We start from the raw sequence: 26,267 nt of genomic DNA, 5'->3' as shown, positions 1-26,267 counted from the left end.
CGAAAAATATGTAGCAATAACAATGGGTAACCACTGTTTTAGGTGGTCGGTTTTTTGTGGGTCGAATGAAAAATAATGATGGCGGAGCAAATGCGGCGATAATCTAATCGGTTGTGTTTTTTTCCAATGGAATGGACGACGAACAACTTATTTTCTAGCAAAGTAGTTTTGGTAAATATCTGTTCGACGTTAATTTTTTAATTTAGCTTATACATAACTACTATAAGCTAGACTTTACATTTGCTATATTTCGTTATAATTCACATGTAGAAACTGTTTTAATTATCCCCATTATACTATGAAATGCCACCTAACAAATTGAATTTCAATCGTGTCATTTACCAACATTGATCCAATGTAACAGTACCGAAATAACGACGGTTTTGGAACAATGAGTCAATCAAACGCCCCAAATTTGAACAGTGTCACTAGAACGTGATATTGCAGTGACAATAAAAAGATTGCTGCGCTGATTGCCATATTTTTTTAAGTCAAAACTGCAACAAAATCATTTTTTTATAGTATATGTACTAACAAATCTATGACAAGAGATTAATAAGTATACATACAAGTATTAAAAGGTTTCACTATGTGAATTATATACACGTGTAGATACAATTTTCATGATTATAAATTATCGCGTTTTCTAGAAAAACAACGAGGAAATATTATTATAAATTTTGCATTGGAGCTGTCGCTGGATAACAATGGCTGTTGTAGGATTATATTATACAAAGACATCGTTGTTGCCTATGTTTTTCACCTAGACCCTTTGATCTCTCGGTTTTTTCATCAGGGAATGAAAAATCTGCAATCGATTTTCCAAAGCGACGGCTTTAAAATTAATGGGCCAAAGAAAAGCGTGACGCGCGCCGAATACTATTTACGACCGGGGTCGATAAGTTTGTAAACGAAACGCAAAAATTGCAGAACTTTCGTGTACGGCGAATGTCGTGCTCGCCGCCAATTATCGATACGACAACCGCTTTCTGTCATCATACCGAAGCTCGCTTGTTTACTATATTTTTATCATAGCATCTCGTGTATGTAATGTCAAGGTTCGCGAACCTGGCTAAGATCGATCGCTAAAAGTTAACTGCTTCGCCGGTTACGATTAACTTTTGTTTTGGTACGAATTCGCGAAATGTCCGAGTTGACACTGACGCAATAATACAAGTGTCTGTAGGTACAGATACATTATTCCATTAGAAGAATTTCAGCTGCGAAAAATATAAACTGGAGCAGACATTTCAGTGCCAATTATTATTATCGTAACAATGTGCGCGAAGAGAAAAAATAATAACTGCGTACGCGTACACTTGTACCGGCGCCAGTTGCGAAAAATAAAAATACGCTCCGTAATACGCGCAAAAAATAGTCTAGATTCGGGGATGGGCTTAAAAGTTGCGTGAGTATAAATTAAATTAAAAAATTTATTATCTCACGAGATAGAAAACAAAATATAATATTCATAAACTAAAATAACATAGAAGTAAGTATTAATCTCCCTAATCACTCAAGAATAGGAAATAAGTTTATTTATCTACATATAATTTCCAAATATTCGTATATCGAATGAAGTAAACGATAAAATAAAAAATTGTTTTAAACTTTTTTATTTTTAATTAATCCTGGTCCCAAAAATACCCATTTGGCTGCTGTTGATGTGAACTTTATTGTCAACAATGGGTTTGCAATACCGGTAATATTGGTATTGGGGCAAAAATCAACTTTCGATACAACCGGTATTACAAAATGAAATACCGGTAGTACCAGAAAAATCTTATTTTTTTATAATCCGTACATTTCATTTGTTGAAAACGACAACTTCATAGCTTAGAACTACGAAACGAAGATTGAAAGCAGAAGCTGAGAATAAAATGATTAACTTAAGTAGGATATCAAAGTACAATAATATTATGCAGTATTTTTTACCTATACATTTATAACTAAAATTCAATTAATGTTATTATTAACACGTGTAGAAATAAATAATTATACGAGAGCAAATCTTTTGAAAATAAATATTATTTAGATATTTTAAAATAAATATTAATGTGCAATAATTAAAATAAAAATATTTAAATAAATCACATATTACAATTATCAATCACATAAGTTTGTTCTTAGAAAAAAATGTCATTTTGAACAAATAGATTTATAATTGTACGCATTCCTTTCACATAAGGTTTTTTCGCATAATCTTCTGACAAAAAACAGTGGGTAATATAGGGATATATTTTATTGGAATAAATTGACGACATCCAGAAGCGGTAGATGAAAAACGATATTTTGTAAAAGATTATGTTTTCCTACAAAGATTTGCCGCCCGCATTTAAAAAATATTTTTTTAACAATGTAATACATGAATGTTCCAAATAATATTATTGATTTTTATTGATACTCGTAGATAACATAAAAAAGGATCAGCGTACAAAGTATTTTTAGAAGTATCTGAATGTAAGGAAGATTGTTTAAACGCTTGTTTAAAACACGAAATATTCATAGTCAGACGGATAATTCATTATAAATTTAGACAACTTGAGTCGAAATTTGCCCTACTGTAATATCTACATCTTGAATTTTTTCACAAAATTCGCAAACATTATTTAGCAATATATTATAGCATAAACATTCAGTTTGACTTTGAATGAATGGACATCTATCAGATAAGCCGACTAAACAACGTTTAATTAAAGAAACGTGACAATTCGGTGTAGTTGTAATTGAATTGTAATGCAATAAAAAAAAACAATTCAAAAGTCACAAATTTCTACAAAACACGCTAAATGTAAACATTAAAAGGGGATAATGATATAATTAAAATATTTTATATATCAAAACAATAATTGTCGAGATATTTGAATGCTTTGGTTTTGATAATCAATAAAAATTGTGAAACATGCGAGCAATTACTAATTAATTAAAATAATAATGTCAATATCTGTATTGAAAATCCCGGTATTATTGCAGTAACTCGGTATGCTCAAAACTTTCAACATATAAAATTACTAAGTTCGGACTTGAAATTAAACATATTTTGTACCGAACTAAGAAAATTTTTAAAAATCAATGCTAGTGTTAATAATAATACTCGATGAAAATCGATATTTATTGGTCAGATGACTGGACATATGGTTTGAAGTTGATGAACAAAAGATATTCCTCTATTTATATTATATATTTACAATTAGTAGTTACAGCATCACGAAAAGGGGTAATCGCGTCGTCTTACAGTCTAAAAATAAGTATGCTGGATCAAAACTCGTATGAAGGGCGATGCTCTCACAAACAAAGAATATAATATATAACACTAGCTATTATGAATGTGAACAGCTGCACCCTAACTCGGAAATATGAGAAATTTATGAGCTTTCGGCAATTAGAAAGTGTTTTCTTTCATAGATTTTTGTTGTTATGCATATTGCTGGTATAAATAGCATCAAGGTAAAAATATAAATTTGACAAAACAAGTAAAGGTACAATTAGGCTGTAGTGTAGAACAAGGAAAAAAATGACTACCTGCGTTGTATTAATTCACAAAGATTAATAGTTGGTCGGCTTTTGGTGTTTTAGGATTTATTTTAATATTCCACTACAAATATGAACGCATAGTTAAGACTTGAATTTCTAATTACATAGCATTAATGTCGAAAATAATTTGTGATGATTTCAATTTTAATATTTTCAGTTGCAATATTGCATAGATAATTTTGACCAAGACAGTAATGTACTAACATGGTAGCTGTATTGTCGTTGAATGTTGCGCATTCCATTAACCGCATGATGTGCACTGTCAACAATACCGTTTTTTAAAAACTCGAGAAAGGGATATTTGAAAGTCTAGAGAAGTCGTGTTAAATGGAAAAGAGCGATATGATACAACGTAGACTGGGTGCCAACTGAATCGGCCCCCTTTTAGATTTTATTTAATTTAAAAAAACTGCCTCAGTCTTCAAGCTTAATAGTCACGCCGACGTCGAGGAAAGTGCCAAAAAATCGGCACGGACACCGCTGTCGTTCAGCGCACCGGTTTGGTAGCGCCACCGAAACCGGATTATAACTTTTTCTCTCAAGAGAGAGAAATTCGTCTCATCTCGTCGCGCGCGAATCAACCGTCGCGTGAATGGCTGACTGCAACGTACAACTTAAAAAAGTTGAGCAAGAATAATCGTCTTAGTATTATCGATTATTTGTATTCAACGAATATTGTCGGCACCATCCTCGGGCATCGGTAATTTGTTGTCCCCTTTGAGTCCAGGCGAAACAGCCATTCCTGTCAGTTTTTTTTCTATTTACGGTATTTACGAATCTAGTAATTTAATATGAGGAAAGAATGACATTTTTTTGTATGTACGTACAGATGTAAATATAGCCAGAGAAAAGAGGGAAAAGCGCATCGACGAGCCGGGAGAACAAACAGTGTCACCAGTGGCATACAGTGCGTCTAGACGGGGAAAGCGAACTTTATTATTAGCCGTCCTCTTGCAGTTTGGCATTGGACGCGTTAGAGCGGATCGGTCACTCACATCGGTGGACACCGCTATGGGATCGCGGCGGATGCTCTCCTTCGGGACGAAGAAGGGAGACGACGAAGAAGACGGGACCTCCACACGGTCATTAACTCTGAGTCAGTGCACTGAAATAATGTTAACGCATCATTGATGCCGGAAGGGGGGCACGTGACTAACGTTCGACGAACTTGTGAAATCGAATTCATTCGCAGAAGAGCTGGTAGATTTTTTACTGAATGGTGATTGTACAACGACGTGAATTACTACCATCTATCGTACACGCCTAAGGCCGCTTAACACGATATATTACCGATTATAAATAAAACCACTGTATAGTAAAGTGTTATTGAACAGATTATTATTGGGTGGAGGACCAGTATTTTTTCACCACAACCAAGCACATTGTCTCGGAGAGCTGGACACTTTTAAAATAGGGTTATTTTATTAATAAACAATAGATTTTAAGGTAAAGGTGGAAATTATTTTTCCACTGTTAAATTATTATTATTAAATTAAACACATTATTAAAAAAATAACGTGCAGATATTTTAATATTATATTTAAAACCTACCGCTGGTTTATCGGGACCGCTGGTTTATCGGGACAGCCGGTTATTTGGGCCAAATTGTAATTTACCTTGGTTATCTGGGACACCATTCCGTTCAATTAAGACAGTACATTTAAATAAAGAAGAGGGGTTTCAAGCTCCAATTGTTAATTATCCTGAACATTTGACGATACATGATTAGCATGTTACAATGAAAATTAACACGGTGTAGATACAATTGTTGAAGTTATTAATTCAAAGCATCAAACAGTAAGCAAGGACGACGACGGTGATGATGAATATCCTCTTGTTCGTGTGACTAATCATGATACAAAAAATGTATCACCGGATTACAGCGTTATTTCATGCAAGTAGGCAACATCCGCAATGAATACCTGTGTCCATTTTGTATAACTACAATTCTACAAGAACACGTTAGGTGGGAGGGTGAAAAATGCATGTCATTTAATTATTTTAAAATATGCAAATAATAATTTAATTGATCGAATCTTAATAAAATCGAAATATTAACTCGGGTTATTCCTCAAAGAAAATATAATAAGAAAACCTATTCAAGAGTCAATAAGTCGTTTCAGTGAAATCATATCGGAATTTATTTTCACCGATAGAAGTATATTTTTACCAGTGAAAATATAATTTATCTGGCAGGTGCTAGTAAAATTATATCATTGATCTTTTCCATATAAAGGGTGTATCAAATTAACGCAAGATTTGAATTTGTGCAGTAAATGTTGACAGCTGAGAGTTAAGGGTTAGTAAAAATTAATAATAATCAAAAATAATCCTATCCTATGTACTTTATGATTCAATAAAAAAAATAACAATCTAAAGACAAAAAAAATGTGTTTTATATTTAATTCAAATCTTGCGTTAATTTTGGGACACTATATATATTTACAAGCTTATCATTATTTAATGACATGCGATGTATAAATGTTACAGTGAATGCGTATTTTACAGTTAAATCCAAATACATTATCACCAGTAGATATATATTTCTACTAGCGAAAATATAATTTAGCTGATAATCACTAGTGAAATATGCTGCTCTATGAAATTCAATTTGACGATTGCGAAATGTATGTTTTCTGTTCAAACCCAAACCTAAAACTAATTATATTTTCAGAACTTTCATTAGGTCAAGTCCAAAATACGAACTAAGCCAACTCAACTCTCAAGGGAAAATAAGTACAGACATCTCACATATTTGTCTGCACTTCGATATTACATTATGTTAAAAACATAGGATAGCTATCCTTACCGATAATGCTACGAACTTCAGATATAATAATTTCGGTCAAAGAATATTTAAATCTCATTTTGATCAATAGGAGGGCGCAAAAACAATTATCCCTTCTCAGAAGTCAAAAATTCACGTCAAAAGCAATAAAATCGGGTCGGCGCCGTTGCAGTGGGAACGCTCGGTAACGAGCGTTCCCACTGCGACGGCGCCAACACGATTTTATTGCTTTTGGCGTGGATTTTTGACTTCTGAGAAGGTATAATTGTTTTTTGCGCTATCCTATTGGTCAAAATTCGGTTGAGATATGCTTCATTTGATTCTCACTTTTATAAAAAGTCTTATATGAACGCTAGATAACACTTGTTATAAAAAGTTTTGTATGAACGTTAGATAACCAAGATTTTCCACCGCGACGGCACGATTTTATTGCTTTTGGCATGAATTCTAACCAAGGAACATTGAATTTTATCAGAAAAATTCAAATGAAATTCTATAAATCTTAATAAAATGGAAATATAAAAAAACGACTGCTAACTAGTCAATTTTTGCCCCCCCCCCCCCCGAATACAAGACAACCTACAATTGATGAATTCCTGCAGATACCTTATGTGCATGTCTTTTATTGGTATTATTTTTTTTTTTTTCATATTCATATGTATACTTAATAATTACATATTATTTTTATGTAATTCAATATTTAATATTACGTTAAACTTCGCTTATTAGACCCAGGCGCTTATTTAGGACAAAATGTTTGGGGGGCAATGTGTCCCGATTAAGCCGAATCGACTGTATTTAAAAAAATATATGACATGCATATTTTTGTAACATAACCATAGCTAAGCAAAGTAAATGAAATTAATTTTCATTGAATTGGCACCTTTAAATAATTATGTTCTGTAAATGTTTTTTAACACTTGTATAACAGCCAGATCACACAGCTTATCACATGGATGTGTGACTGAAATGTCTTTCGGATAAAACCAAAGTAGAAAATTCAGGCATTTTATATTACATTACACATTTATTTTCATGCAAAATTTTTTTATGCGATATACAATTTTATTAAACACATATGTACATTTATAAAACATCATTGACTAGAAACAAGTTTTAATATATAAAATAATATGTACTTCTTTATTATTCGTGAAATAGATGTTCTTTTCAGTTAACGTTTAAATTGAGTCTAAGCTCAAACAAGAGCGAATAGCGAGCACCAATTTTCTTACTAGTTGAACAAAAGCACCGTGCTAATAAAATATTTGTTTATTTTAAAAGCAAACTGCCTAGGTATTCAGTATGCAGAGCAAACATACGCTCGCAGATAATGAAATTAGCAATTTGCCAGTTAGTTATAACTGGATATAAGAACGATTAACACGTGCGTATTATTAAATCTATAAAGAAATAATATAAATAGATTCAGTTAAAACTTGACCGTATTATTTCAAGTTGCGCTATAATTGTATAACATTAACTAGATTCCGCAAACGCAAAACTAGTTTACATTTCATAAACTTTAACATTGAAATCAATATAATATTGTTGAACGTTAAATCATCGCGTAAAAAGCGATATTGAGACCTGAGCCGAACTAAAATTCGCTTTCTACGAATATATCGAGTCAAAATATGCTATATTGATGACCAAATACCAAGTATCCCAATGTGTCATGATGAGTTAATGTAATACATACACATATAGTAATGATAATATAAAAGTAGAAATAGAGCACACAATCATCACACAGGAATTAGACTAGTTCCTCGTATGAAATGCCAAAGAAACTTGCGCTTGGCGAGTTCATCGCGGATCCGGACGGTTCGAGTCAGATGAGATTCCCGAGCGCTGACGTTCTACTCGCAACGGACAATGATATAAGAAACGCACTTGATGATATTTATTGAAAATATAATAAGCAGTATTTAAAGTAGGGAAAATCTCAACCTTTGTGGTTGACTCAAAATCAAAGATCATGCATTATAGTGGTTTCATTAGGTCGCATTTGCAAATCCTCAACGCAGAAAAATGGATCAAAAGGGCGCCGTGGCGCTCATAGCGATATTCAATTAAGCCATTACACGGCAATCGCGTGTCGCATAGCATTAGACTCATTTTCATTCCATCGCGACAGTAAGCGGGGTCCGGTAACCAGTATTCGTTTTTTGCTGTATACTATGTGCCATGAATGTGATGCTGCCGAGCACAATCTCGCCGATAACAGCGGAGATACATACGTCACATGACGCGCAATAAAACGAGAAAATCGTTTCGAGGAGATAATAAAATGTCTCGAGTTACGCATTCGGACTGCGGTGCAACGGGCGAATTTTTAAAATTAGACACCGGGAGTTAAAAGTGACGACGCCAGGAACGCGCGCTTGCGAATTTCGAGCGTCGCACGTAGTTCCTGCTGCTTTTGCGTCCGTTACAATGTCGCGGAAGGACTTGCGAAAGTTCAATTAGATGTACATACACAGCTAACCGCGATGGTTCGTGATCAAATCGTCGAATGGGGACATTTTGACATTTCAGAACATGAGATTATTATCTAGCCAAACGGGCGAGGTCGCTGCAACGGTGACAGGAATTATAGACCGGAATTCCAAATATATAATTGAGTACTTTTATCACTTCATCGATCGATGATAAAATGCTATTATCAAATATTTGTGAAGGGTGTGTCCGGAATTATTTGGGGGAAGGGATGATTAGATTTTTGCGCGACCTTCTCTCTTTTATTGTATACTAGTTGATCCGTACGCAACGATATCCATAGTAAAAATCTAATGCGAATAAGCTTGTGATTAGTTCAGGAGCGTTATTAATATTAAAGATCTATACATATATCGAAAGAGTAAGTAAAATATAACTTAATGTCAAAGAGATTCCATTTTTTCAAATTTTACGCCCATTCCTTTTAAAAGTACTCAGATATCCAAGGGATGAATAATACTTCAGAATACTACAATGCATCTAAGAAAATTTTAATAATATTTAATATAAAACATTTATTCCAAGGGGGGTGTGTGTTTACGGATTGAGTGCCTTAAAGAGTAAATATGTCATATTTGATTAATAATTCTAAAGATTTTTTGGTTCGATAAGAAGTTTAATTTCTTGATAAATCTAAATATTTATTGTCGAAAATATGGTCATCAAAAGCACAACAATGATTATTTTGCATATGCAGGAGAAGTGTATACAATTTTTTTTATATGAAAGGAGCAATAACCGGTTCTAAAAACATAATCATTAAAATGCATTTTAGATAAGAAATTTATTACTTTATGAAAACTCAACTATTAAAAAATAAGACTATTTAAATGTATATTTTAAGTCAACACAAATCTTTGCTGTTTCATACTAATATTAAATGGCTGTCGCAGGAAAAAGTCCTAGTCAGATCGTTTCAGATGTGTTAAATGATTAAGTTTCTTTTTATATGAATCGAACTGATAAACTAAAGATGTTTAAAAAAATATCATCTAAAAACAATAACAATATAAATACTGTCCTGAACTAAGATAAAAATAAGAAAAACTATTGTGGTATTCGATTTTTTTAATATTAACACTTTGTATGCGGGAGACGAGAATCTACGTTTCGCGACGCTTTTCTGTTAAAAGCGAAAGACGAGAACGGTTTTTTTTTGTACTACATAGTTGGAATATCATTCATTACGCCTATTTGTAATCGTAAATATTCACAATTTAGAGCATGAATCTACTTAACCACTTCCATACAATCGATCAATTTATTACTAAACTAAAGCAAAGTCGAATAACACATATGTATATAATACAGTGGTGCCTTGACTTACACGAGTTTAATTCGTTACGTGATGGAGTTCGTAACTCAAATTACTCGTGTGGCAAATCAATTTTCCCCATTAAAATGGGTAATAATACATACTACCTAAAATAATGATGTTTATTTTCAAGTTATGCAATACGTTTTTTAAGTATGTCGAGTCAAATATAAAAATTAATTTGTCAAGTCAAGTTACTCGTAAATCGAGGTTCTACTGTATGTTACAATTTTATTACAATAAGGTTTTGAATTAATGGTTATTATCTTGCATAACTAGAATCACGACATTAAAATTTCGGTCGTTAAATATAAAGAAGAAATTGATTTGATGAACAAAATAATCCACCTCACTGAAATATCCGAATAAAAGTTAAATATAATAATATTCATTAAATGATTTTTGTTCTGACGTAAAGGAATTTTTAACAATCAAATAAAATTGAGCGTTAAATAATATTTTGTTTCAGTTGTAAACATATTTTTGTATTAATAACCCTTGTATATATTGCCATGGGCCGATTTAATCGGTACATGTATGTAACTTTGTAAAGCAGAACCTATAATCAGTTCCTTTTTATAGTGAAAAGAAACAAAATGTAATTTAGAAGGCCACGGATAAATCTGATTTTTTGGAATCGCGTGAACAAAATCAGGTAGCAAAAACGACAATTTTTAAGTAAGAATTTGAGCTCCCATAAGTGAAAACGCATTTCTCCGCTAATTTTGCAAAGATAAAATAAATCCATGTTTTAAATGTTTGTATGATATCTACAAGCTAGTTTTTGTATTTTAAATAAAATTATTTTGCATATGCATATAGTAGTAACAAAGTGTTTTATTTCGAACTAGCAATTCACAATAGGTTAAATTCAAAAAATAATAAAATATTTGTATAAAATCATATACATTTGTCAAAAAAGCAATTGGCGTAAACCACCTAAATAGGCCTGGCAACCAAAAGACTTATTGAATTGATTTTTTTATTTATGTAAAAAAAAATATATAAAAAGATTCCAAAAACGTTGAATAAAGTTCCGCCTTTAAAATATATTAATACATCAAAACGCACGTATGGAACAATACAAAAATGATTCGAAACAAATTCAAGAATATTTAAATAGAAAATCCGAAAGTGTATGGATAAATATTTTATAACTGTTGCAAAAATTATCGTTGCTAACAACTACATGGGTCGACAACCTACTGTATATATTTTTTAGCATGGTGCCTAAAATACATCGCGTGTCGTTTATTTGCGATCGCTGTTCTGCAGCGTATATAGATGTTTTCTGTTATGCTTTCTCCGCGTAGAGGATTGAATATTGGATTGCTTTTTTTCAGAATATTTGATGCACGGTGATTCGTTGAAAAATGGCATGTATATTTTGAGAAGAATAGATTAAATATTAAATCGTCGATTAACAAACAAATAAAATCACAATCACGTGGCATGATTTAACAAGATAAGCAGATAATTTCGATCACCGCATTCGTTAAAAATAATAGCAAAACACTGCGTAATTGATAAAAAATATGACACAAACATCCTACACCGCAAATTTCAAACCAATAACAAGACCTGGTTAAAATTGGCGAATCACATGATCGATAGAGAGCAAAAAATATAACATAGACCGAGGGCAACCAACCACGCGAATGCGCCTAGACCGCTTTGTGTTTATAAACGCTAGACGCCGTCCACGTGCTGATTATGATAGCGCACGCTATGTTATGAATATGTATGAGATGCGTAGATAACGACGGCGAGCAAATGGCTATCTATATCCGTAGCGGCTCGATCGGATGTTTGACATTTGTCGGATCTGGGGTGGGTGGTTGTAGCGCGATAATGAAAGGGAGCGGAGAGAATTGTGTGCGAAAAAATCAATTTCGCCAACGAGGCCAGACATTGAGATCGCACGCAATCCAATATGGGAATGTTCTCTCATGAATAAGACATAAAAAAGAGTGTTGTTTCAGTATGTGAAGCTCGTTTATAAATGTGTCCGTCCATACGATCTTTGTTTTTAAGAACGAGCTAGATTTGAGATGTGGAAAAATCCGACCCCATAAGCACTAGTCTCCTCTTTTTGAAACTATAGTATCAACGTTTCACCATACTAATCTCTAAGTAACTAGCATTACATTATATTCACTAAATCAGTATTGACAATAAAATGTCATCTTTAAACCTTCAGCAGAGAAAAACTTTTTTTATTGAATCCACTGCGGCCCAATTTAAATAATTAATTAATAAATTAATCACAAAAATGAGACATTTTACATATTATTTATGTATCATTTATTTAAGATATAATCTATACCAGTTCCAGATGTTGAGACCACTACCTGGAAAAAAACAACCCCAGAATGCAATGACAAAAGAATGAATTTTTATCTATCTTTGTAAATAGTATTTAGTTGATTGTTCACTGTTGTAATTCACACAACACCAATGACTCAATATATATTTAATCGCACGGAATATTTTTTTTATATTACTTTATTTTTGCACACAATATGTTTCTCGAAGCAATCTCCTACATGAAGTTATGATTTTGAATTACGTTTTTAAACATCTCTCTTGGTTTTTCTTTCATAATATAAAAATTTACTATATGGGAATAGTACCATATTTGATAAGGCACGCCTAGTCCACATCGTGATTATTTTTTTGTCCGTCCAAGCAAATACTATATTATTATTATTCGTTTATTTATATGTTACAACTTTTCCATTGGGTACTACGACTTTTATAATAATATTACAAATTAAACGAGGAACATGTAAATCGAATTTTGACCAATAGAAGAGAGCAAGAAACAATTATTCCTTCTCAGAAGTCAAAAATCCACGTCAAAAGCAATAAAATCGTGTCGTCGCCGTCGCAATGGGAACGCTCGTTACCGAGCGTTCCCACTGCAACGACGCCGACGCCGTAATATATTGATAGAAGTATCACTGAGTAACTAATGAAATAGAATACTGGAAATTTTATCATCAAGTCATTTAAAATGGCTTCAAAAAATAGAAAATATATTGGGTATGACATAGATGCATTTGGATTGTAAAGCTATGACATATGTATAAAGGTTAAAGCATATGAAACGATTTTATAGAAATCGTATCACTGCCTTGTCATCTTTAACGGGTTTATTTATTGTTGCTGCCTCCTTTATAACATATTTTACTATTCTATATTATCAACTTATATAACACAAATATGTAATTTTAGGTCTCTAGTATAATAAACAATGGCGTAAAAGTTCAACGTTCTTAGTTTACAAATTTGAATAAATTACCAGAGCTTTCGCGCGAATGAATTAATTAATTTCTGCGACACGAAAGTGGATTTTAACATAAATCGAAAGATATCGTTATTTTTAGATGACACTTTTTCGTGACGAGTTTGTAGCGTCAGCGCGTCACTGTAAAAAAATAACATGGAACATCTGTAATAATACAATTACTGATCGACGCTTATTTTGCATTTCTAGTAATGGTACAAATTTGGCAAGAGTAAAATCAAAAATGTCAACCTTGTTTCGTAACGTCTCGGGAATAAGAGTCCGCTGAAATGTATTATGTAAGACAATGGTCGTATCGAAACAATAGCCGAAAACAATGTCTGGTTAACCACTCGTGAATTAAATACTACTGTTGTCAGCGATGAAGATAAACAATGGCCAGTATTTATAATATGATATAATGAAACGTGTATGAGAAAATCAATAAATTCCCTTATTTAAGTGCAAACACTTATTTAGTTAGAATGAACCACAATTATGTGCTGGAGAGTTTCAGAAGCATATTTTAACACAATTCATGACAAATTCCAGATGAATGACAACATTTAACTGAAATCTCAAAATTAGTTTTAGAACACATGACGAAAGCCCACAAAAATGTTTATGTTTCTTGTATAAAATAAACAACCGTTGCGCAATTTCGATTTCATTCAAGCGTCTCGATCATCTTAAAAAATTTCGCTTTATTTACTCTTCTGAGAAAAAATTCCGCCTAGCAGGCCAATAAACAATGATATCATTTTTATCTCTCTCTAAAACGCCACTACTGGAATTTCTCGACGAGAAATACCGATTTTTCAACGACGTCGAACCAAAAATCGAACCGAACTAATTGCGCCGTTATGAGTCGAGATTTACCTTCTTCACGCAACCCGACCAAAATGTCTTAAAATAAAACGTCAATACATTACTGAGCAAACGGCCAAACACACACGAGAACGCTTTGGTTAGGTGAAAGTACAATGAAAAAAAAATGGAGAATCCTCCGGCTGATATCGATTTGGGCTCCGAAATATGCAGGGAAATTACCAGAGAAGCTATGTATGTACATACCTATGCACAGACAGGTATATACGCGATAGAGGTTATGCAATATTTATTTATATGCAAAGTAAATAAATATAACTCACGCTTTTACAGACGCCAATCAGATTATAAAGCTATATTCGAGAGTAAGCCGCTACGTATAATATATCGGCCACGTGAAGCGAAATTTCGTTTTCTGCTTCAAATTAAGCTAAGTAAAACTAATCAACGTAATGGTTTAGTTATACGAATGTCTGAAAGATACTAATGATAAAATCTTCGTCCTTAGTGTTTTATTGGTGCTTCTTAAGCGTTCATATAATTCCATATAGGTATACAAATATAGATAAATATGCAAGATTCGCTCAGCTCACACAGAACAATAATACGCTGTTTCATCTAAAATACAACCAATGGCCGAGACATTATTGCATGCAAATACATATTCACAATTATTATTAACTAAAAAAATAAGTATAAGTACAGCTTTTTAACATATATTCAAGGTTACTCAAATGTAACATGTACTATTAAAATATAGCGCTGAATAAAATATAACACAAAACACTAAGCTAGATAATATTGCATTTAGAATTAAATAATATTGCATTTAGAATTAAATAATATGAACTATTTTGAATAAGTGGATATCAGACCGACTAAGTAATTCTGATGAGTAGGTGGATTATTACCGTTTTACCACCAGTGTAGCTATATAAGCTCGATATTAGGTAGAAAAAATGCATTGAATTGGAATACTATTTTTATTCCTATGTGGGTGAATTGCACATTATAATAATTAAAGCGATCTTTAGGTTAAATTTGCTGATCAGCGTATAATAAGTTCATTCATAAGTAAAATTTTCAAAAATATTCTCACTGTGCAACCTTTAAATGAAATTAAAAAAAAATGATTTATTTTTTGCAACCAATTTCCTTTAAATATAATAAAATAATTTATAGTAAACCGTTCTAAAAAATTCAATTAAATGTCTGCTTTACTTTATCGAAAAATGGCAGTATACAGTGGTGTGACAAAATAATTGGACCACCCCAAGCGTTCCCTCGTATAGCGTAGTTTTTATGACTGTTTGTATCTTGACTTCGCTATACGAAACGCCGCCGCGCAGGGATATTCATCACAATACATTAAGAAAATATTTCTTTTTGTATGGCTATGGAAAAATTATGATCAAGCAAATCAATGAACATGTTTTTTTAATGCATTATGTATACACGTATCAGGGGGTTTCAACCATTCTATTTTTTATAATAAAACTATTTAATTATGTAATACATATCTATTACAAATCTAAAAAAGTATTAATGAATCATTAAATTTATATAAATACATGATACAGGACACTTTATATCCAACATTTAAATGCAAAACCCATGTAAATATAATAATTTATTCAATAGCGATCTGCTGAATTAAAAAAAACAATTAGAAAAATGTCAAGCATCATATTATAAAATTCGAGTAGAAGTGCAGACAGAAGACAATAAAGAAAATTATCCTACTATAAATGAAAGTGATGGTGTCCTCCATAGGTATTAAAAAGGTCTCGATGGAACGTGGTATTAGATGACACTGACAGTAATTAAATGCATAATTACATGATTTATGATGTTTAACTTTTTTCATTTCTATCGTTATTGTTTTTTCTTAATATAATTAATAGCTTTTATTAATATCCTAAAATAAAACATACTGAAGAAAAGGTTTGATAATTTATATTGATTTTTTATTATTTATTCATTGTAAACTTGTGCATTTTAAAAAATAACTCAAAAAACTGTTGCGTTTGACTCCCCTGGCACTCGCAAAATAAAGGACATTCTTCGCGCTCGTGTCGTAATAAGAACATGCTCTTGTTTACAAACTAAATAAAAGGGCATTTACTACATAATAAATGGAAAAACGTTTGATTTTATGATTTCGTTCAATTCACATATATTCACCTAACCTCAAATTTTGTATGGGTTCCTAGTCCCCTATAGCGTAGTATTTCTATAAGTCACAATCTCTACGCTATAGGGGGTCGACTGTATTTTATAAACAAGTAATGCAGGAAATAAATGTATGTTTAAAGATTTGAAGCTCGTCAGAAAGCGATGATTATATGTACACCCAAAATGTTGGGGATATGATACAGTTACATATTGAACAAAGGAGACATTCAGTGTGCAGCAATCTGTGGTTCTGTCAAAACATTCGGATAAAATAATTACGTTTTATTTTCTAATCTTTTTCTATACTATCACTTACATTAATAATTGTTCGTAAATGATAATTTGTGAATTCATTTGTTATTATTTAATAGTATTTTTTGTGTAAGATTTTTATATAATGGCACAAAGAAAAATATTGAAAATTGGTCAAAAAACTCATACTTCCAAGATATAGCCTAAAAAAAGCAACGTGTCTCATCAATCAGTGATGAGAATAAAAAAAATGTTAGCACTTAAGACAGCAACCCTATGCGTAAAGTTGACGAAAACGCAAAACGACCCCTAGAACGCACAGAAAAAATTGTTTCTATTACACTGCGGAATAGGCGGGTTATAAATGAATATGTAACAGCTATTTTAAATGATGAAGGAATAACGTCGATTACGTGAGTTGGATGTTAAAATCAGCCACGCAGCGAAAAAGCCACGACTAACAAACGCTATAAAAAAAAAACGTTTCGAATGGGCCAAGCAACACCGAGATTAGACTGCTAATGGTTGGAAAAAAGTATGTCTTTAAATTATATTTTAAAATGTTTTTTTTCTTCATTTACGCTATAAATGTTTTGTTTGTTTCTTCGACTAAAAAATCATGCGCACGTTGACCGAACAATGCGATTATGTGCATATAGGCGACCTTTGGAGAAGTACAAGGAAGAAGGTATAAAAAGTGGCAAGTCTGTTACTAGTGGCAAGGTGTCGGTCCCCTTTATTTTTACCCATATTTTATTGACAAAAACAACAACTATATTTATGCAAGATACAACTCCCTGCCATACGACAAAATCAATAAAGAATTACTTGGCAAAGCAAAAATATACAAGTTTTACCTTGGTCAGGTAATTCACCTGATATAAATCCAATAGAAAATTGTTGAGCAGTTCTTAAATCCATCGTATACAAGTGCTTAAATACTAATTTAGATTTTTTGAAAAAAAAATACATTGAAAACGTGTGGCTAAACGAACCAAAAAACAATAATAGCTAGTATGGAGAGTATGCCTAGTACTCGAAGTAAAAAAAGAGAAAGGTGGTGTTACTAGATATTATTTTTGTTAAATTAAAAATGTGTGAAAAGATTGTTTTTACTTTAAATCACGTAATTGTGTAGAAACTACAAAAATGTCTGGTCCAATTATTTTGTCACACCGCCGTATATTTATACTCAAAACTTTCAAACTGCGCGATAAGATGGACCACATTTTTACTAAAATTTTGGAGCGAGCATGATGCAATGGATTTTTAATTAATTAGAGTATTTTTATCTGATCCAAATCGTTTTTGATCATATTATTTATTCGGTAAATTAGTTATTTATAACTATAATAATTCAAGTGGAAATGTCACATAGAAAGGTGCTGTCCTAAAAAATATCATATGTCGAATAAATCCTTCCTATTGATTTCAATATTAAATATAATTCTAACCCAAGATTGACAAAAACCTTCGCATTGCATCTACAACTATCGACGATAATAATTGCGCACGAGCACAGTTCAATGACGACGAGTGACTGACACCGCCACGGTCATTTCACTGACGGTCTCTCACAATACACGCGAAAATTACACATCTTGCACGCGGAAGTCTACATAAATATAAACATGATTTAGGATAGACGTCAAAATAAGTACGGGACCTCGACGGATTCGTACTTTGCGAAAGTCAACATTCGCGGCCTACCTAATATAACGCGGGTCGAAAGTCGCGATAGAAAATAGTTCGCACATTCGGGTGGGCGAAACATTTGCATTCGGCAAATGCAAATTGCATTCACTGTTTAGTACAGTCAAACGATAATATCGTCTTTTATAATGGCTCGAAAGGTAGAAAGCGGCGTATTATATAGCTGCAAGTTATATTAGGCTGTAAACAATTAACGAGTTTTTACCTTTGGAACTGATATCTTCAACGTATCAACAATTTAGACAGAATTATCTATTATCATATTTTAGATTGTCTATTAAATAATATATAAAAATTCCCAGTTGAGATTACGCATTCAAATATTACATAAAGCGAGCTCAGTACTAATATTTTTGTTGTGATGCCTATGAAAACAATAATTTAAAGAAATATATAATTTATCTTATATATGAATTTGACGAGGGGCTGTTAATATTAATTATACTAGTCTGGTGCTGTGACGGTTCAAATTAGCTCGGAACGGTCCATTTCCTGCGGTGAAAACATGGTAAAAATTCAATTAACAGTAAAAATTCGCATAATAGCGCGAACTTAAAAATAACATTCTATATAGTTAAAATTTAAATAAAAACAATATAATATCAAAGAGACAGCAAAAAACTGTATCAAAAAAATATTTCAAATATATTATAATATTGTATCATCATTGAAATTGGTTGAAAGTTCATTTTGACCCACGAAAGTAAATGTTGTTTGAAACAACTTTAAAATCCTTTGTAATTTGTTGAAAATTCACCCTTCATCGCCAACACACTCCATTTTTGTTATGAAGAGAATAATTAATTAGTTTTTGTTGGGCGTATTATCACGTTTCAGGTAAAATTGTATAGTTTGAAATAAAATTTACATTAATTATCCATCGCTAAAAATTGTATATAGGGATAATTTCTGAACTGAACATTAATATAAACAATAATTTTTCATTTTTACGCTTCACTGAAAAATGTCAAATTCAGCTTATGTATTCTGAGCTATTCAGCATCTTTGAGAATTAACTTGACCAAGCAGCTATACATTTCTTGGAAAAGGTTTAAGAGTCATTTGGGTACTGTTTACGTTTGAAGATAAATTTGCATATGTGAGTGGAGACTATTGTCATTTACAAAATAATAAATGACACGGTGTTCGAAATTGTACAGACATTATAATTAAATAAACGAAAATATAGTACATAATTTGCAAAAATAATCCAGGGGTTTGACCCTTAAATTGATAATATAATGAACGAAAAAAAAGGCGTAAAACAAAAAACAAATTTATACATCTATCAAACGGTATCCACTAACAGTTTCAAAATCACATAATTAAACAAAGGCATCAAAAGGTCGGGGCAAAATAATATAGTGGGGTTACTTCGGTCGAGTTCAGTCTAAAATCTCTCGGAAGTTGTCCGAGGTTACCGAGAACGGGAGGTAAAGTGGGGGTAAGTCAGTCGACTTGGCCAGCTTCGAGCGCTTCCGAACATTGTCGGCAAACGGACCGAAGTCGGAGCTGCTCTTTCGAGCGCGAGCGGTGAGATACGTTCCCTTTCGCTCTCTCGCGTGTTAAGTGACGAGAGTGAGAGAGATAATGATATGGTTTTACGCAAACTGAGATAGAACGAGTAGCTCGGTTCAGTTTCAGAAAAATTTTGCGATTAGTGCTGATAGTGATATGAATCCGAAGAGTTTCATTGCTACTATTCGAAACGAACCCAGTTTTTAATCTCATCGAAAGTTCAAAGAGAAAATAAATTGACATAAATATAACTTCCGGGTTCAATGGGTTTATTTTTGATGATATGTATCATGATAATTTTGATACATATCATCAAAAATAAAATCGAGCTAGACCGTGCATAAATACATCTATTAATTGAAAGGTGTAATAATAATTTAATAAAACATTACTAGCTTACAGGTTGATTTGAGGGTGTGAATTGTCTTTACCCCGCTGTAACGCATTGGGCTAAGGCCTGTCATCATGTTGCAGCGTATAATTTATGGTAAATAAATAAATGACAAGAAGACATTAAAAGAGCAGATAGCTGCTGAATGAGAAATGTTTGGGGAAAAATATAAATTAGGGTGTCGAAGACTTTTGCACAGTACTTTGTAGTATAGTATGTTGGCCTAATATCGCCGAATACTTCTCTAGACTGACTTGGGAAGATAAAACAAACGTCATTCGAATCAAATGTTAGTAAAACTAATTTTAAATCCGGACGCCTGGCAACCCTAACTGCGCTCGATCGACTTCTTCGATGGCACGATTTTGCGAGTAATCCTCGCGCCAGCCGGGTACCGGAGAGGATACCCACCTCCTTTTCGGAGGCACCGTCACCAGCCTGATCTTGTAGCAAGATCCGCAGTAGACCCGCCGGCACTCGTCCGACCTTGCCTCGTTCTCCATTAATAGAAGACTCGTTTTAATTGCAAATCGCGAGTGCGAGGAATGCCAATCTGCGACTAAAATCGCGAGAGGCGACGACCGGCCCGACCTGTCGCCGTGACCGCCGCGGTCTCCCGAGCGATCGACTGCGGAAACGTCTGAAAGGAGAGGCCGACCTAGACAAAGCGCTAGATTCCGGCCACAAGGGGGAGAGCCTAGGGAAAAAATTGGCGGACGACGTAGAAAGCGCGCCTCGTCTCGGCGGCGAGCGTCTGTCTATACTTTCTTTTTATCCCATGTAATAATCGGCCGTCAAAACATTCCGTAAAAAACGCGACGGAAACTCGACAAGGCCGACGGCGCCGCGGGGCGAGGTCCGAGTCTGATTCGTGCAAAAAATCCGCAAACGCGAACTCAAAATTGAACACAGCTTCCGGGATCCGACGCGTCGAACATATCTGCGAGCGCGCGTTGTATAAATTACAATAATCGCATGACTCAATCGTTACGAAATACGCGAAACTAAAACAGATTTAACTAATAAAAAATGCATAGATAATTTATTAGGCCAATGCAATCTCGAATTAGTAAAAGTCAGATGCGACCTCGTAAACTGAATAACAACGCTATCTTCATTCATTCATCGCTATTTCGTTCTTTTCTCATATTCATTTTCAGATCTTCGAAAACGGAAAAGATCGTTCGAAACTGCTACGCCCCAAAGAAACTGACCGTCGTCGAGACAACAATCTCCACCCCGTCCATTGCGACTGTTTTGGAAGTTATCATCCGAGAATCCACGAAAACGTGACCTTCTTATTATTCATTTTTAACTCGTCGTCAGGTTCTTGAACCTGTCTGTATTTTCTCTTTAGCCATACACTCGGTATCGATCAACTTTTACAAACGTGGCATCTGTAAGTAGTCCAATGATGATTTATGTTACATAGTAATTGTAACATCTGAAGCAATTCAAACGTAATGTAAATATTAACAATCTTTACATATATGAGCACAAACGAGTTTTAGTATTTTTTTTATTAGATTTAGAAACGCTCTGAACGTCATAAGCACCACTGATGTCTTTGATTTTAATACGGTACTGTTTGCTAAAAAGCATGAACCAGTTTCGACAAAATGTGGGTACAATAATAAAAAAATTAATTAAAGATTTTTATGTCAAACTGAGATTTATTTTTCAACCAGCACGATAGATCAGTGGCATAAGTCGATGACTAATACCTGAAAGACTCAGGCTCAAATATACTTTAAATTATTATTGATAGAAAGTAGATAATTAGTCATTTTTATGATTGATCTTTGCAGATCAGATTTTCTAAGATTTTTCGGTACTGGTCGATTACATCCGGGCCACACGTATAGGAGCAGGCATATTATGAATCAATTTGGCGCATGCGTAGTCGTCTTAACTAGGGTTTGCAATAATGGTAATACCGGTATTGGAGCAAAAATCTACATTCGATATTACCGGTATTACAAAATGAAATACCGGTAGTACCGAAAATTTATTTTTCAAATCAGTACATTTTATTTTAAGTCGAAATTTGCCGTTTGTTTATTATTTAAAAAAAACCTAAGGACGACAATAGTTACTACACCTTCATATCTTCAAAAATGTTTCGAATCTTTAATCCTTGTTTTTTTTCAAAATTCGCAAGCAACACTGTATTACAGCATAAACTTAGCAATATAATATTCAGTTTGACTTTGAACGAATGGACATCTATCAGATAAGCCAACATAATAACGTTTAAAAGACAGAGACGGCATTGGTCAAAGTATATTTAAACCGAATTTTGGTCTATTATAATGACTATAAAACTGAATTTGACAGTTGCGAAACGTCCGTTTGCTGTTCGAACCCAAACCCAACTTAACCTAATGAAAGTTCTAAAACGAATTACAGTTTTAGAACACTCATTAGGTCAAGTCCATAATATAAACTAAGCAAACTCATCTTTCAGGGGGAAAGAAGCGGTAAAAGAAGTACAGACAGTCGTCGCATCCCGCATATGTCTGCACTTGGATATTATTGTTTTAAATAAAATATTATTGTTTTAAAAAATTCTTACCGATATTACATTCCGACACGATTTTATTGCTTTTGACGTGGATTTTTGACTTCTGAGAAGGGATAATTGTTTTTTGCGCTCTTTTATTGGTCAAAATTCGGTTTATATGTTCTTCATTCAATTTTTAATATTATAAAAGTCGTATGAAAGCTGGATTACCACTGTGACGGAGACGGCACGATTTTATTGCTTTTAACGTGGATTTTAAACAGGTTAATGAAATGGAAAGTATTAAAATAACGAGCAATAACTAACAATTTGGTATGGTTGAAATTTAATTGTAATGTAGTAAAAATCAAACAAAAATCCAAAGGCCACAAATTTCTACAAAACAGTTTAAAAAAAATATATATTTTGCAGAGTTATTCATGGGGTGTTTACTGTTCTGATCAACGCTCACTTGCTGCCGCTCGTTTGCACCCAACTTGTTTTAATTTTAAAACGTATTTATGCAGCAAAACAACATTTTGATACATAAATACATTTAAAAAATTAAACATGTTAGGTGCGAACAAGGGGTAGCGAGTGAGCCTTGGTCAGAATTGTACGGCTTCTGTTTTGGTACGAAGCAGTGTGAACGAACACGTTCATTTTCAATGAAAATATTATTGCATAAAAATAAATAAAATGTATAAATATTTTTTAAAATAAATTTGATAACAGGAAAAAAACGAAAAATTAACTTTTTATTTAAATTTAAATACACCGTAAGTCGTAAAATCCGCAAAGACTAGTTTCATATATTATGTTCTATTTAGTAGCGCATATCTTAATTGTGCCATGCGTTTTTTTGCGCTAGCTCTTCTGGTTTATGAATTATGTCAGAAATATGTCGGTCGAGAAATCAACATGGAAAAACGATATAACATTAAAGTTTGTCTTAAAGTCATCAAAAATGCCACCAAAACGTACGAAATGATGCGCAAAGTATGCGGCCCCGTTCAATGGTTTTCAAGTGGTTTGGCCGATTTCGTGATGGTCGTGAAGACCTTGAGGACGATGAGTGCGCACCGCCGCCAAAAAATACTTGCATCGAAGGAAACATTGAAAAGGTTAAAGAAATTCTTCGTTCTGATCTGTGTGTCTGCGAAACTCATCGAAAACATCTATATCATCCCCAAAAGCACTGTCTACCGTATTTAAACCGAAGATTCGGGCAAACGGAAGAGTTGAGCACTGCAGACATGAAAAGAACGGCCGATATGGATCCGTAATTCATGTCAAGCGGTGTTATCAGTGCGAGTCATTCACAAAGCGCCAGAGTTCGGATCGAAAGGGAAGAAATGATTCGATTCAAAGGGTGTGATCCACAAAGAATTCACGCGAATTGGTCAGACGGTGAACGCAGACTACTATTTGGGCCTTCTGAATCGATTGTGGGTCAGAATTAATCGAGTTTGACCAGAATATCGAGCCCACGGCAGTTGGTCGTTGTTACATGATAATGCACCAGCACACAAAGCTAAGATGTGATTTCTGGCTATTCCCAAAAATTAAGTTGGCGTTGAAGGGAAAACGTTTCGACACCATCGATGATGTTCAAAAGGGTTCGACCGAGACCTTAAAGGAACATCCGGAAAATTTCCACAAAAGATATTTGGAAATTTTATATTTAAATATTTCGAAGACTCCAGCGCTGTATTGAATAAATGAATATATAATAATACTGTGGAATAACAAACGTATTCTATTTGTTTTTTTATCAGTCATCACCAATGCATAATTTTTCGCGGAAGCAAAATCAATGTATTTAATTTTGATCTCATGCGACCAGCAGATAGAAAACAATTGATAAAATAATTTAAAAAAATGTTACGTTAAACAGCAAATGGACGTTTCGCAACTGTTATATTTGAGCAAGGCTGGCGTCGTAATAATAAACAAGTATCAAACAAATTCAATGCATTTCGTTTACAAATCCTCAAAACCAGTTTCTTTTATTTAAAATTTTCAGTTTTTTTGTGAAATAAAACAAATTTGATGATTTCAATTTTGATCATATACGACACACAGATCACTGATGAAATAATTTTAACAAGTGTAACAATACAGTTTTAACACGACTTTCAGGCGCGCTGTATTGCCTCGGTGCATGTGTTGCATGGTTGGCCCGGATATAACCGCCCTGTACCTATTTTTTAATCTCAGGGATGAATAATTAAAAAATTCACATATGTCATCATATGATATTTATTATAAATAATATAATAGATGTCACTGATTTACATTATTTGAATTCAACATTACCCCGTTGTAACGTATTAGGCTGAACGCCTCTCATGTTACAACTGAAGATTTAAAAATAAAAATTATGGTATCATATATGGTAAATAGTTTTCTTTTCCTTTACAGGTTAAAATAATTGAATAATACAATAGAAGCAAATAGCTATCATTTAAAAGGCTCAGATCTTTGAACAAAAAATTGTTAAGATCAAGTAAATTCAGTCCATATTTAATAAACCTGCTTAAAATATGCAAAAAAAGATCTTTATGGCACATGTCATGTTTTTAAAATACCACGCCCCGTTCACTTACGGTGTGACAGGTTAACGTTCTGCGGTTATACGAATACAAAACCATATACAATATTTAAAAAATCTGAGAGAAGTTTAACGAAATTTACAAATAAACTGGAAAGCTCCGCGGCGAATCGTTCGATCGATCGAAAACGTCCACTAATCTACTTTTAATTCTAGTATACAATTTATGATAAGAATATTATAATACCGATAGATCTTTTCAACGCAGGTTTTCACCGGTTCCCAGTCTTCTCGGATGAATATCGAGGCGATTAAGTCGTACAGAGAAGCTCTATAAGCGATATTTGTTTAATTAGTGCGTGAAACAATAAAAAAGGCAATCATCGAAAATAATAATTTCAAATCTACGCCGTTAGACGACTATCTTAAGATCCGATAAGTGTATTATGCTAAATACTCCAACCCGGCATGCCAAACAACCCTACGAACAACTACTACGTTACAATAAGTTCTCTGTCGAGTTACAGCGTATGAAAGTCGAAAGCGAACGTAAAAAGTACATTCTTATGCATATATGCGCACGAAGATTGCGAAACCGAAGTGCGCTTAAGACGGAATCGAACGATTTCTAATGCAGTTTTCAGCAATCGAACCGTTTAAACTTTGGCACCGTCTGTTAAATTATTAGTAACGAACGTGCAAGTTATGTAACGTAGAGACATACAAGATCTCAATATATCTAAATAAACACTATACGTTTAAATAGCTAAATTTAGATTTATCAATCTTGTAAAATAACATGCGAGATAAGCGACGCGATGAATTCGTAAAGTTCATTCATGATTACGTTTAAAGTTCAAAATGATGATTAAAGAGACGTTTCAGGGAGTAGGATTCATTATTGT

At 33.3% G+C, this 26,267-nt stretch overlaps 1 protein-coding gene across 4 annotated transcripts in view; it reads right to left on the bottom strand.

Annotated features, from left to right (window-relative positions):
- LOC148228875 (uncharacterized) overlaps positions 1–26,267 on the bottom strand; it is a 113,135-nt gene that overhangs the window by 84,038 nt on the left and 2,830 nt on the right. For 2 of the 4 annotated variants that reach the window (XM_088200758.1, XM_088200760.1), the window contains exon 2: positions 25,610–25,693. The exons of the other annotated variants lie outside the window; for them this stretch is intronic. In XM_088200758.1, the coding sequence (XP_088056884.1) occupies positions 25,610–25,693 (84 nt within the window). The remainder of the gene's footprint in view (positions 1–25,609; positions 25,694–26,267) is intronic. 4 annotated transcript variants of the gene reach the window in all.

This window comes from Plectrocnemia conspersa, unplaced genomic scaffold, assembly GCF_051122295.1.
Source record: "Plectrocnemia conspersa isolate PC_06_02 unplaced genomic scaffold, ASM5112229v1 ptg000012l, whole genome shotgun sequence".
NCBI lineage: Eukaryota > Metazoa > Arthropoda > Insecta > Trichoptera > Polycentropodidae > Plectrocnemia > Plectrocnemia conspersa.
The sequence above is the reverse complement of the archived record's forward strand: the minus strand, read 5'-3'. Positions and strand labels throughout refer to the sequence as shown.